At 35.9% G+C, this 14,166-nt stretch overlaps 1 protein-coding gene across 1 annotated transcript in view; it reads right to left on the reverse strand.

Moving 5' to 3' along the window:
* Positions 1 to 2,355: 2,355 nt before the first annotated feature.
* The window catches only part of Xpr1 (xenotropic and polytropic retrovirus receptor 1), a 192,771-nt gene continuing 180,960 nt past the window's right edge, over positions 2,356 to 14,166 (reverse strand). The window contains exons 13-15 of the mRNA XM_004643431.3: positions 13,545 to 13,684; positions 7,888 to 8,109; positions 2,356 to 4,374 (exon numbers count right to left, since the gene is read on the reverse strand). Of these exons, the coding sequence (XP_004643488.1) occupies positions 4,314 to 4,374; positions 7,888 to 8,109; positions 13,545 to 13,684 (423 nt within the window). The 3' untranslated portion in view covers positions 2,356 to 4,313. The remainder of the gene's footprint in view (positions 4,375 to 7,887; positions 8,110 to 13,544; positions 13,685 to 14,166) is intronic.

Below are 14,166 nucleotides of genomic sequence, written 5' to 3' on the forward strand. Positions count from 1 at the left end.
GAACCAAGGTGATAAAAGTGATTTACTTTTCTTTACCTAACTTTCCCCAAGGTTTGATCAGAACTTCTATACTAACAAGTCACTAAAGATCTACTGTAATGACACTGGCTTATTTCATTTGAAAAAAGTACAGTGATTGCTGTACTAGAGAGCGCCACAGATTCAATAAGATTATTTTTAAATCTAAGAAGTTTTGTTAATTTTAACAATTCAATTATGTTATATAATAAATACTTGAGTTAGGTAAATTTTATGGAAAGAGCAATATTATTATTACAAGAGCAATTATAGGTTGCTCTATTACAAGAGCAATAACCTGAAACCTATTCACCAAATTAGTGAACCCGATTTTAAAAAATAATACAATAGATATGGCAATTTTCTAAATTATTTTCCTCAGAGTAAGAAACTGTTCTAGTCACTGCTTAGAAAATTGCATTTGGGAATAAAGAACTATTTCCTGAATAATGTAAAGTAATGAGAAGAAAATAAAGGCTGCTCTTCCCAGCAACGTCACAAGCGCCAACAGAGGGAGACGCACCACCTGCGCGTCCTCCAGCTCACATGCTTTCCTAATGACTGGCTTCCACTGCCCTGGTCCCACCATTTCCTTGCTCTTCTCTATTGGCTTCAAAATTATCTTATTCTTCTCCAAGTAAATGTCTGTCAGTGTGCTACTTATGTGACTCAGTATTCTTACTTTCACCTAGTTCATCTATACAGAAACAAACTCCTTTTCTAGCTGTGAATGTACCTTGGTAAATCACTGTGAAAAGATAACCATGTATCAGTAACTTACTTCCAACTCAGTGGCACAGGGCCTGCTTGGCAAGTATGAGGCCCTGAGTTTGAGTACAGGACCAAAAAAAAAAAAAAAAAATTACTTCCTTTAAGAGGTCAGTTAAAACAGAAATTTCACCTTTGAATACCTGGAGTAATGGATCGTAAGAGCCTGACCTCACTTTCCTTCTTTAAGGGTTCATGCGAGCTCCTGCTGAAGTACTGGCACTCTCCTCTCACACCGCTGCTTCTCAATCTGAAGTTAACAGATCACCTAAGAGTCTAAAGGTTATGTGCTAGAAAAAAAGCTGTGTGTGGGTTTTCAGCTTCTTTCTCAAGAAGAAATGACCATTTATTGCCTAATTAATCATCTTTGATCAGTTCATTCTTGCTGTATGACATTAACGTCACCTATTATTTTTTGTAATAGTATAGGCAAGGCAGCCTTAAATATAGGCACTCTTTTGTGCATAGCAAAAAGCCACTCTTGTCTTCTAATTTCTCTGTGTGTAGTAATGCTTTTAATATTCTTATAAAATAAAAAAAATATTTTTTATCTGTACTTTCTTTTCATTCTTCTAGGGGAGTATTTTTAACTGATGTTAAAATTGAGTACTTTTCAAATAAAAAGAATACTAGAAATCCTAAACCTAAAGTGGGATGGAAGTTCTATCTTTGGTTAGATTATAAAATGACCATCATACTAATCTCTTGAAGAGTTCTTTTGAGAGTATCGGTGAGTATGAGTTTCCAATAAAATTTAGGTAGGAGATAACATTCACAACTGCCAGGGCATATAAAATTGAGACATGAAAGATGCACACTGCCTCTTTTAAAGGAAATAATTTAAACATATACTTGTCTCCCAAACTTTCTTGATGAGGAAAAAACCTTTCTTTTTATATAAAGCTGCATGTTTAAATACATAATACAGTATCTGTCACAGTAAGTGGAAATTTACATGTCTTTTTACTAGACTATGCCAATAGCACAAACATACCAGAAAAATAATATGTTCTATCATAGCATAGCACTGTCTAACAAAAAATAATACTGATTAGGGCTAGAATCATAATAGTTGAAGGAAGAGCAACTTGGTCATAAGATACACTTAAGTGAAAAAATTGGGGAATTAAGATACAAGAAGTTAACTGTAAAACTGTGTGTGTGTGTGTGTGTGTGTGTGTGTGTGTGTGTTTTGTGTGTGTAATTTGCTAATAGAATGAAACTGACAACTCAAATGGCTTTGGATATGCATTAGCACTGTGATTTTATTTGTGTAAGGAATGACTGATTACTGATCATTCTCTATATACTCAGTGATAATTGTTGCTGTTGTTTGATAGACCAGTGATATTTCCCCCATGTCTTAAAATTTTAAAAACAGCATAGTTAGGGGAAAAAATTCTAAGTAGATACAGTGCAACCTTTAATCTACCAAGGGACACTAAATCATTACTACTGATCATTATAATGATTTCAATTTATTTAAAGTTTAAAAAAGCAAATGTTTTCTCTTCAGTTTTGGGACAAAGGACATACTTGGTAAAACAAAATAAAAGCAATAGAAGCCGCAAAGTTGTATGATTTTTAAGGAAAAAAGTAATCTTGATTCAGAAAGGGAATATACTTTGCAAGTGTACAGACTAAAGAAGAAACAAACTCCTTTTAAAAGAAACTATTTGTCAGTTAATTGGCAGAAGTTTGGTATTAAAAGCAACTCTAACACAATTTCTAGAATTATGACAGGGATGAATAAAGATTTATGATATGTAGGGAAAAGCTGAATGCAAAAGTGATGAATAAAAGGGCAATTAACTACATGTTTTTAAGACAATACAAGTATTAATAGCTGCCTATTTGATTCTTTGTCTAAAATTAAGCTTTTGGGTTCTCCAACTGAGGCTGAGGGCATTGTTTAAACTTTACTTTTCCTGGTTTCATAATAGCTTTTCATCTTAACTGTTAAATAATTTTTTAAAAACCCAGGGCCTTATTCAGGCAGGGCAAATGCTCTATCTCAAAATTATATCGCCAGTCCCAAGACACTCAACTTAATCCCAATCCTATTCAGGAAAATAAAATGCCTTATGATTTTCCAGTAAATCAAGAGCACTTAGGCAGGGAATACATAAGACAAGAGTAAAATGGTCATTGCACATAGACCATTATTAATCTTAACTCAGAAATACATTTCCTATATATAACCAGATTTAGACACTCTCAAATTTTAAAAGCAGTTTTCTATTATGGGACAGCATGGAATTCAATGTTCATGTTTTCAAACTGTTCAGAGAAATGGTTATCAAAGTCTTTTGTATCAATGCAATACAAAGAAGGAAAGATATTTTGTTCTATGCTCAAAAATATGGTTTCCTTACAAATAACTTGTAATTCAACCAAATTCTCACTAAAGGAATGAGACAAGAGGAAAAAACTAGCAAGAATGTGAAAAGCCTCTGAAATGGCTCTGTCTTCCAATTCAGAGTCAGCAAAGGTTACATTACTATTACCCTTCATGTTGAAGCATAATAAGACGCAACTTCAGTTGCTATGGCTGGAATATGGGCTAAAGTATTCCATGTCTGCTCAGAGAAAAAAAAAAAAAGGATCAGAACCCCTTATGTGAATTTGAAGCAGTGGTAAGAAAATGTGTGGGATGTCCTGCTATGGGAGCGAAGCTCTGGATTCTAAAGCAGCAGCAACTTAGAATTTACTAATAAAACTTTGGCTTGAAATGAAAAGCAAAGAGAAAGTCAAACTGGTGCAAGTTGTCTCCTGAAAGAGGTATGTGGGACTCCTCTTACAGATATCATCCAGTATTAGTTTCCCCTATCTTCTTTCACTGTTATCACCTTCATTGCACAGGAGTTGTAGCATTCTTTTATGGTTAAGTTTCATAAATAACGAGAAAACTTTATGTAACAAATACATCATATTTCCCACCCACCCAGCAACCCTCCCCCAAAATAAGAAAAGTTACATCAAATTAAAAAGTAGCTTCATGAATGAAGGTACTGTTCTAAGTTGCACTTTTCCTGCAAGTGCGGCCAGTGCCTTTGCGCTAGGTATGAAGGAAAGGAAAAAAATTCTCCACATAAACTGACAAAAATTTAAAAATCAATGTCCGGTTTTAACCAGTCAAAACCGGGCCAAACAGAAGCCGAGATGGCTCAGTACTGTCCCATCAGAGAGTCTTTGCAATGCCTGTTCTTCATCCTGATAGGTATCTGTGTCCTTGTGACTGTGAACAATCCATAGATACTATGTTTTTGTCCTTAAAATGTCCTCTGATTGGCAAAATGATGTAATATTTGTTTTTAAAATAGAAAATTAAAATTAAACCAGAAGAAAAGAAAAGAAACACAGTGAGCTTGTTTGGAGTCCATAGGATCCGATCTGGAAGAGCTCGGAAAATGTGTTAATGTGTTTTCTCCTGTTTTCAGCTGGAAAAAGGTACTAGAGGTTGCGTTGGTCAAGGAAAGGATTGTAGAGTAGGAAAACCAAGGGTACTAATCTAGACTTCAGAGAATTCAAGTGTTAGCTTCATCATCTGTGTCTTCTATCAATACCTTAGTGTCACGAGCCTTGGATCTAGAGAAAGAAGAAAAAAAAGTAGTCTATTAATAAAATATAAACACATTCATTGTATTAGGCACATTTCCAATCTTAGCATTAAATAGACACCCTAAACAGGCACTGTATACTATACCAAATGTAGGTGTTCCTGGAATTTCATATTCAACTTCAGATATTAATAGAAAAATACTAAAAGGAGGCTAACAGGTCATCTTCAACAGAAAAAGTAATAAACTGGAATAAGATCTAGTTTTCAAGGTCTGGCCAGATAGCTTAGTGGACTAAAGTGCCTGCTTAGGCAGAGTGCAGTGGTTGGGGTTTGATCCCTAGTATGCTGTACTGGTTCTATCCCCTGGGTGTGCTGAGACTGCGACTGAGATTGGGAATTATGGCACTTGCCTTTATCCCAGCACTTGGGAGGCTGAAAACAGGAGGATCATTATGAGTCTGAGCTGTGTAGTGAGACCCTGTACCCATGTACTAAATACATAAAATTTAAAAAAAAAATTAAAAAAAGATCTAGTTTTCAATACTGATTTTGATTTATAACACATTTTTAACTTCTTTTAAGTGCTTGTTTCCATTTCTGCAAAGAAGGAATAACAACATCTATCTCACTTAATGTCCCTTTCACTTTATGAGTGTGCACATCAAGTAAGAACATGGCTAATAAGAAAATCAGTAAGGTATTAATCAAATATAAAGAATTATGATGAGAGAAATAATACCATTTGATGTATGCCTAGAAAACTAGGAGAGTTAATCATGAGAAGATAAGATCTAAGGAGAGACATGACAGTTGTTTTACTTCTAATGGCTGGTAAAACAGGATGCACAAGCAGATGTGGTGGCACATGCCTGTAATCCCAGCACTCAAAGGCTGAGGCAGGAGACTGCTGTGAGTTCAAGGCCAATCTGAACCACACAGGGATACCCAGTCTCAAAAACAACAAACAAAAGAGTGACACAGAAGAGGGAAGAGACTCATTCTAAGTTACGGGAGAGAATCCCCTGAAGTAAACCTATTAATCTAATCATAATGAAGTATACTGAATTTCAACATTATCTATTGCTGTCACTACACAACAATAAAATCAGGTACTTCATATAGTTGCAAATTTCATTATCACTGTTGTCAACTGGAACAAAATGTTCATTTACTCAGGATGCTATGCAGGATATTCCATTCTGAAACTGGATGAAAAGTGGGATTAGTTAACATTAAAATATTCTGCAATTTATGAGACCCATGAGGCAAAAGAAATATCTGAAGAAAAAGGAGTTGTCACTCTTACTTGACAGAGGGGAAAACTGATCTTGAAAAAGGTTAAGAATATGCTAAATGCTGCATGAGTCATGAAGTCAGAACTCGACTCAGATCTTATTTTAGATTTGCTGCACTCTGCATTACACATAACCTGTTCCATTCTAAATGTCTTCCTCTGGTTGAAATCTAGTTTGCCAGTGTTTTTCCACTAAGCATCTGAAACTGAACCAAATCTATCAACAATTAGCTGATTTCTGAAACAGAAACAGTATGTTTAGAGTGCCCTCTGCTGGTAACAAGGATTAGAGTTTCAATCAGCAACTCAACAAGATTACATACATGCCTCAGCCCCCAACCTTTTGTGTCATTTGTCTTGCTGGCTTCCTTGGTATTATAGCACTACACTTTCCTCTTGCTCATTCTCCTTCCCTACCTCCCTGCCTGGCTGGATGTCTGGCCTCCCTTACCCCCTACCTCCCCTCCCCTTACTTTCCTTCTTTTGCTCCCAACCACTGAATCCAGGTTGCTCTACTAATGACTTATATCTACACCACTTTTAACATTTTGGGACGAGGTCTCACTGAGGTCTTTCTGGTCTCACTCTTGTGATCTTTCTGCCTCAGTTTCCTAAGCGGATGGGATTACAGACATGTGCCCCCCAACTAGCACCACACTTTGCTTTGGTGCTCTTCTGACTGACCTCCTTGATGATGCTCCATGCTTGTCTTTTTTTTTTTTTTTTTTGCTACCAAGAATCAAACTCGGGACCTTGCTTTTGCTAGGCAGATGCTGTGCTGCTGAGCCATATCCCTGGATCTGTCCTTCATTTTTTGGTCTTGCCTAAGACTCAGCTTCTTGCTCTTGTCTTTTTTGCTTCTCCATCTTCTTTTTCCTTTTCAGAAAACTTATAAAATTTTATCTAAAGCTTTGACAAATTCTATTTTTCTATATCCACTGCATTATGGGTTACCACCTCCTGGTTTTTTTTTTTTTTACTTCCCTTAAAATGTTTCCTTTTATTCTTAATAGTTGATTTTAAACATTCTGATTTGAATCATTGTCCCATACTTAAAAATACTGCAACCACTGTTTAGTTGGGTGCCAGGACTTTTAGTTTTTCTTCTCCTAATATATCTCTTATAGTGTCATTAAAACTTCTAAAAAACTACTTTCATGTCATGCTTCTAAGGAAAAATGTGACTCTTTGCCAGGCACTGTAGCATATACCTACAATTCTAGCTAGGAGGCTGAAGGAAGAGGACCTCACATTTTAGTCCAGCATGGATACCTCAGTAAGACTGTCTCAAAAATAAAAAGCTGAAGCTCTATCTAGTTCAGCACTGCAGCACTTGCCTGGCATGCTTGAGGTCCTGGGTTTAAGTCTACCTACAAAGTGATTTTTTTTCTTGCCTGCAAGATCAAGCTTATACTTCTTGGTCTTTGATAATCCAACTTCCTTTAGAAAACTGCAACTTAATTTTCCTCCCTTCTAACCTACTGTGCTATCTGTTGTCTCTAAATTTCACATGCAATCACCATGTGTTCTACATTTATTATTACTTTCAGGAGCATACAAAATAAATGACTAATAAAATATAGGTATTTAGTAAGATAGTAGATTCTATTTATTACACTCTTTTTGAAAGAACTAGTGTAACTTCAATGTAATAATGAATTTCATCCACTAATCTATAAGCACAGGTTTATTAATCCCAATTCACAGGACAGATAATATAGAAATTAATGAACTCGGCTGAGGTCATATAGATAACAGGATACTTAAAATTTATAACTTGAAGCTTCTTGTACACATACTGAGGGTCAAGTAAATCATTCTCCAGCAAATTCTTCCCTAACCTATATCCTAATTTTTATATACCCAATTAGTAGGTAACATATGACATTCTGTATGTATATTCTATGCATTTGCTATTTATTGTTTTTTTGTAGGTGAAATATGGTTGACTATCAGCAACTTTATTTGGTTTAGCTTGACAGCTTCTTAGCTTAAATGCTACCTAATGATAAAAACCAAAAAAGTACTGGGATGAATGGCGCTCACCTACAGTCTCAGCACTAGGAGGCTGAGGCAGAAGAATCATGAATTTGAGGCCAGCCTGGGCTACACAGTGAGTTCAAAGCCAGTCTAAACTACATAATGAGACTCTGTCTCAAAAAAACAAACAAAAAACAACCAAAAGTCCTCAACAAAACAAAACAGAAAAGAAAATATGCCTCACATAAGTGGAAACTATACATACTGGGAAGTGAGGCGAGGTCGGCGCAGGGATATGCTCTGGTTGTACTTCCATGACCGATTCTTCTGGCGGTTTCGGACCCCATCCTCCTGATCCATCATCTGCTCTAGGAGTGTTTGATCATCTGCATTTAGGGGAGCCACAGAGATGTCCCGCACAGCACGAAATTCACCACAGTTATTTAGATGTTCATTCTCCAGGCGGAAGAAGTTCCAAACAAATCGCCTTAGCAAAATGGGATAGACAATCACATTTATTATAAAATGTTAATATACTTTTATTAACTGCAAACCTCTCAGAATATCAAATTTCTACTCATGGAAACAAAACAAGGATTTAAAGGATAGAATATTCAAATCAAATAGAAAAAGGGTTTAAAAGGGTGGCATGCGGGTACCAGAGTACATGTGCAAAATGGAGAGTCTTGTAATGTTCTTTACTCATTATTTCTCTTTATCCACAAGAATATAAGGAAGGAAAAGGCAGTAAATGAGACAACAAAGCCTTTGTCTTTATTCTGGTGGTGAAAGTAATCAATCAGCTGATGAAAACTACTCTGAAGAAAACACCACAGGAAAAAACTGCTGCAAGGTTAGGCAAAGTGTTTCAGAAGTGATGGCTTCTTGAAAAAAATTTGAATAATATAAGAAGCAAGTCACATACAACTCCTGGAGAAAACCATCCTTGGAAGAGGGAACAAGAAGCATAAAAAGACCCAAGCTGAAAATGCCTGCAGTGTCCTGAAACAACAGTAAACAGCTCAGTGGGGCCAGAGCAGAACAAGTGAGGTGAAAATGGCAGGAGATACATGTGGAGAGGGAGAAAAGGGCCCAGCCACAGGAGACCTCACGGTAAAGAACTGAGATTTCAAGTGTGATAGAAAGCAATGAGAATTTGAACAGCAGAATGAAATAATTTAATTTAATTAATTTATTTATTTTTTGCAGCACCAGGGATTGAACTCAGGACCCTGCACTTGCCAGGCAAGTGCTTATTCTACTGAACTATTTCCCTGGGCTTGAAATAATTTATTTTAAAAAAGATCATTCTACTGACTGAGCACTGAACACACCAAGGAGAGAGGAAAAACAAAAACAAAAACAAAAACAGTTGAAAAAAGACCAATCAGAAGTCTGTCATTCAGTTCAGCAGTGTCTTAGCCAGAGGTAGTAATAACAGAGTTAATGAGAAACAGACAGACTAGACTACAGAATTGAAAACGAAGTTGACAGGATTTACTGATGGGATATGAGTGCTCTTTGGGTTTTTGGTCTGAATGAATAGTAAGCACGATTGTTTCTGTTAGTCTACAGCTATTTGATAGGTAGATGAACGTGAAGAGCCTACCAATCAAGGGAGATTTGGGGGCTAGAGATAGTAGGAGGACAGTATTTCAAATCATGTGCTTAATTAATTAAACAACTAGAAAGGAAAAGAGGACAGAGGATTAAACCCCAAAGCTTTCTAGCATTTACAAGCTTGGGAAGAGGAAGAAGAAGCATTAGTAAAGTCATTGAGAAGGAAAAGCTGATTGGATAGGAAACTGCAGTTTCTGAGAAGTCAAGTGAAGCAGGTGGCTTGCTGAGAGATTAAGTACAGAGAACTGATCAAAGGATTGAGCAAAATACTATGATATAAGAGCTTTCATTCTGTGAGATTGTCTAGATTCAAATCATGGCTCTATCACTTCCTAGCTATAAAAGCTATGGATGAGTTACTCAGTTTCCACTTCAGAGTAATCAGTAGAATGGAATAATAATGAAACCTAGCTCCTAAGACTGTTTTGAGGACTCAATGACTGTAAAGGGCTTACAACAATGCCAGAGATATAACTGCTAGTATGTGCTACTACATAGTGTTTGCTCTAATATTGACATTATTATTATAGAACTATGTAAGAGTAATAATATAATAACAAAAATGGTACAGTTTCAGTATCTGGAACAAATACAGAATGAAGAAGTGAGAGTGGAGATAGCAAATGAAAACATTTATTAAAGGATTTTTCTGTAAAGGAGAACAGAAAGATGGGTAACAGTTGGATGGGGAAAGGGAACTTTTTGTTTCAGTATTAAATGGATGATAGAACAGTTGATTCTCACTAAGCAAACAATTTCTTAAAAAATTGTCAAGGATAAAGTAGTTTTTTTTTCATTTTTTACAAATCTACAAAGTAGCACACATGAAAGAGAAAGAAGCGGCCAGGTGCAGAGGATGGTAGGATGGAAGGCTCAGGTCCTAGACTTCGGTATTAGGGAGTGTAAAGAAGGGGAGGAGGGCTGACAAATGGTCTAGTTTAGAGAGAACATTGACAGCAACAAGCACACTGTTTTCAATCATTCTTTTTAGCTCTATGTTTGTACTTTCTATCTTACGGGATTGCGATATATAGGATCAAGTCAACAGTTTTAGGTAGGCAGTCATTTTCTTTCAGCACACTGACAACTTAATTTTAATGATTTCTGACTAACCTCGATGCTGTTGAGAAGTCAGCTACCAGTTTAACTTTTCTTTCTTTTTTATTGCTTGGTACCAGGAATCAAACTCAGGACCTTGTGCTTTCCAGGCAGGCCTTTATGCCACTTAGCTATATCCCTGGCCCTTATCAGACTAACTTCTAACTGCCACTTCTTTGAAAGTAATGGTTTTCTCTGGCTGATTTTAAAAGTATCGTAAGTACCACTCAGAAATATAATACACTGAAAATCACTTTTAGGTCCCCTTTTCCTGATAACTTCTACAGAATTTACTGATTTACCTTCATATTTAGCTCTGCAATCCATGTGGAACTGATTTTGCATACAATATACAATAGGAATCAGGATTTAGTCTCCATATATCTTAAAGTGCTCTCTTTCTCCACTGTTATATAGCCACTTTTGTCATAAGTTAGGCAGTGTCAACATATACGTGGTTCTGTCTCTGGACTCCCTAATCCACTCCAGTGGACTATCTGTCTTGCTGTCACTAGCCCAGTACACTACCCTATTCATTATCACTATACCATCAGTTTGCAACTGAAAGTATTACTGATCCTTTGTGTTTCCATATACATTACAGAACTGAATTATCACTTTTCATATACATACAAGTATTTCATTGGATTTATTCCTAGGTATCTGACATATTCTGGTGCCGTTCAATTTTTAAAACTTTTTCCAATTATTGTGACTGTTGCACAAATGACTTATGTTTGCATTGACGTTATATTCAGATATAATATCAAATCTAATAATTGTAACTATTTAATTCTCTGCATATGAAATCTTATCAATGAATAGTTTTATTTTCTTTAAAAAGTTTTTTTTTTCCTCTTTGGTAGTACCGAGGTCTGAACTTGTCCTTTGTACTGAACTACATCCTTAGCTCTTTTATTTATTTTTTTTAAACAGGGTCTTGCTCAGCTGCCCAGGCTGGGCTTAAAATTATAATCCTTGTGGCTCAGTCTTTCAGAGTGCTGGCATAACACCACACCTCACTTCTTTCACAATCTTTACACTTTTTTCTTCAGTGCATCAGCAATACTTATAGGATAAATATAACTGCCCTTCCCCCCTTTATGGCAGCAAAGATAATTTTTGATCCAGGGATTTACTTTTTAGGATTCCCCAAGTATTCCATCAATGCATCCTCTGTTCAGGTGATATTTTTGCTCTGTTGGCATCTGCCTGACAGAACCTGGCAACCTGACTGTTTTCTGCTTAACAAGACTATAGAAATTTGACCCAGTCTTGTGTTGACCTCCCTTTTCCACTGGGCACAACAGCACACAAAAATCTTGCCTTTCTCAACATTAGCCTTTAAAAAATTAATACTGGAGGTTAAATCTAAGATCTTTGTATTGAACTACATCTCTGGCTCTTTATTTATCCTAACACAGGGCTTTGCCAAGTCATTAAGTTGCGCAGACTCAAATTTTCATCCCTACTGCCTCTGCCTCTGGGAAGAACGGGAGTACAGGCATGTGCCAATATGCCCACCTATAGTGAGCCATTTTTAATTTCTTCTCTCTGGTGCAACAAAGTCCTCAGTCAGAAACCAGCTCTCTCTGGAGCAATCTCTTTTACGAACTTTGGTTTTGTCATTTTTTTCCTGTTGTATGCTTGTTTTCCATTCCATTAATTTCTTTTTTAAAAAAATATTTATTTATTTATTTATTTATTTATTTAGTGTGTGTGGCCAGCTCAGCTCACCAGGGGGCTTGAACAGTGGTCCCTGTGCTTTGCTTAGCTTAGCTTGTTCTAAGTAGGTGCTTTAGACCACTGAGCCATCTCACCAGCCCCTCCATTAATTTCTTTATGGTTTTTATTTTTCCTTTGGGTTTGATTTGCAATTATAAATTGATTTCTGACTTCTTGAGCTATATATATACTTTTCTGATACATACATTTAATGTTATATATTTTCTATTATGCTTTTAGATGGATTTTTCACTTTTTAGTTTTCTTTCTTTTTTTTTTGGTGGGACCAGGAATTGAACTCAGGCCCTTATGCTTGCCAGGCAAATACTTATTCTACGGAGCCATCTCCCCAGCCCCTTTCAATTATATTAAAATATTTTAAAATTTGTATTATAATTTTAACTTTGACTTAGGGGTTATTAGGTATGAGCTGGTTAATTTCTAAACATGTGAGAACTTTTTAGCTTTTTGTAACATTAATCTTCTGAAATTGGGCTGGGGAGATGGCTCAGTAGAATAAGAACTTGCCTGGAAAGTGCAAGGGCCTGAGTTCAATCCCCAGTTCTGGAAAAAAAAAAAAAAAAAAAATCTGCAATTGTTGAGACTTCCATCATCATCATCATCATCATCATCATCATCATCATCATCATCATCATCATCATCTCTTGATTTTTTTTTGAGACAGGGTCTTACTATGTAGCCCAGGCTGGCCTTGAATTTACTGAGTAATTCAGGCTGCCTTCAAAGATACGGCAGTCTTCCTGATTCAGCCTCCCAAGCGCTGATTAGAGACGTCTTTATGACTCAATGTACAGCTAATTTTGCTAAGTGTTCTATATGCATTTAAAAGAATGCATAAAAAAATAAAAGAATGCACATGTACCAGTTAAGAAAGAAATCTTTTTTTTTTTTTTTTTTTTTGCTGAACCGGAGATTGAACCAGACCCTTGTGCTTGTCAGGCAAGCACTTATTCTACTGAGCCATCTCCCTGGCCCCCTCATGTACCAGTTTATAGATACAGAGCCCACAACAGGTACACTAGGTCAAGTCAGTTCTTTATTTATCTACTACTGAAGAAATATGTTAAAACCTTTCACTAAATGTATAATATATTCATCTACTTCTTACCCATCATTTTTATTTTAGCAAAAAGGTAGAACTGAGTAACTGAGACTATTAAATTAGAAAGACTCTCAAAATTTTTAAACTTTTGTCCTAAGACCTTTTAGCTCCCAATTTCCACTTACTATTCTCCCAGTGATGCCCACTTACAAGTTCACCATCAATAGTAACCTTGACTTTATACAAAGCAACCTCTAAGTTATATAAGCACAGGATTTTCCAAATGTCAGGCTGATAATTACAAGTTTGAGGAAGCTAGAAAATTTAAGCTTTTCAAGTTAATAAACTTTAATTTTAAGCACTGGGCATCTTTTAGGTAAAATAATCTTTGATAAATCTTCCAATGATTTGCTTACCGGAAAACCTCAAGAGGGGCAAAGACAGTAGCAATGATGTCCCCAGAATGAGGCAACACAGTCATAGAGGTAATTGAGATTTGGACAGTCCAAGCAAAGCGTAGTATCACATCTTCTATGATGGCACAATAGTAGTAGGCCTAAAGAATGATGAAGAAATTGAATATGATTCTCATCACATTTCTCACAAAGATGCATTCCTATTGGTAATAAGATTCACTCATTCATTCATGTTCCACCAATAAGCACAGGATCAAGAAGAAAAAGTTGTTTTCTTTTGAATTTTGCAGAGAAGCATACATTATATTTTAGGAAAATTTCAACAATTCAGTTTTGTCTTAAATTGTGTGGTGTTTAAAATTAAGTGTTGAATTTTAATAATCATTTAACAAATATAGTTTACTCCCATATTATATACCAGACTCTTCTAGGCCCCAGAAATACAATCTAGATGGAAAGCCTTGTTCAACTGAGATTATATTCTAGCAGGTACATGACTGTTAATGACATAATAGGTAACACTAAAGAATGTAAGCACATTTATTAACTGTACCATTTGTACTTGTATTTCCAAATTGCCTTACCTACATTTGAAGAAAGTTTTATTTTGACATTTTTTTTT

Source organism: Octodon degus, unplaced genomic scaffold, assembly GCF_000260255.1.
Source record: "Octodon degus isolate 3935 unplaced genomic scaffold, OctDeg1.0 scaffold00176, whole genome shotgun sequence".
In the NCBI taxonomy this organism is placed as follows: domain Eukaryota; kingdom Metazoa; phylum Chordata; class Mammalia; order Rodentia; family Octodontidae; genus Octodon; species Octodon degus.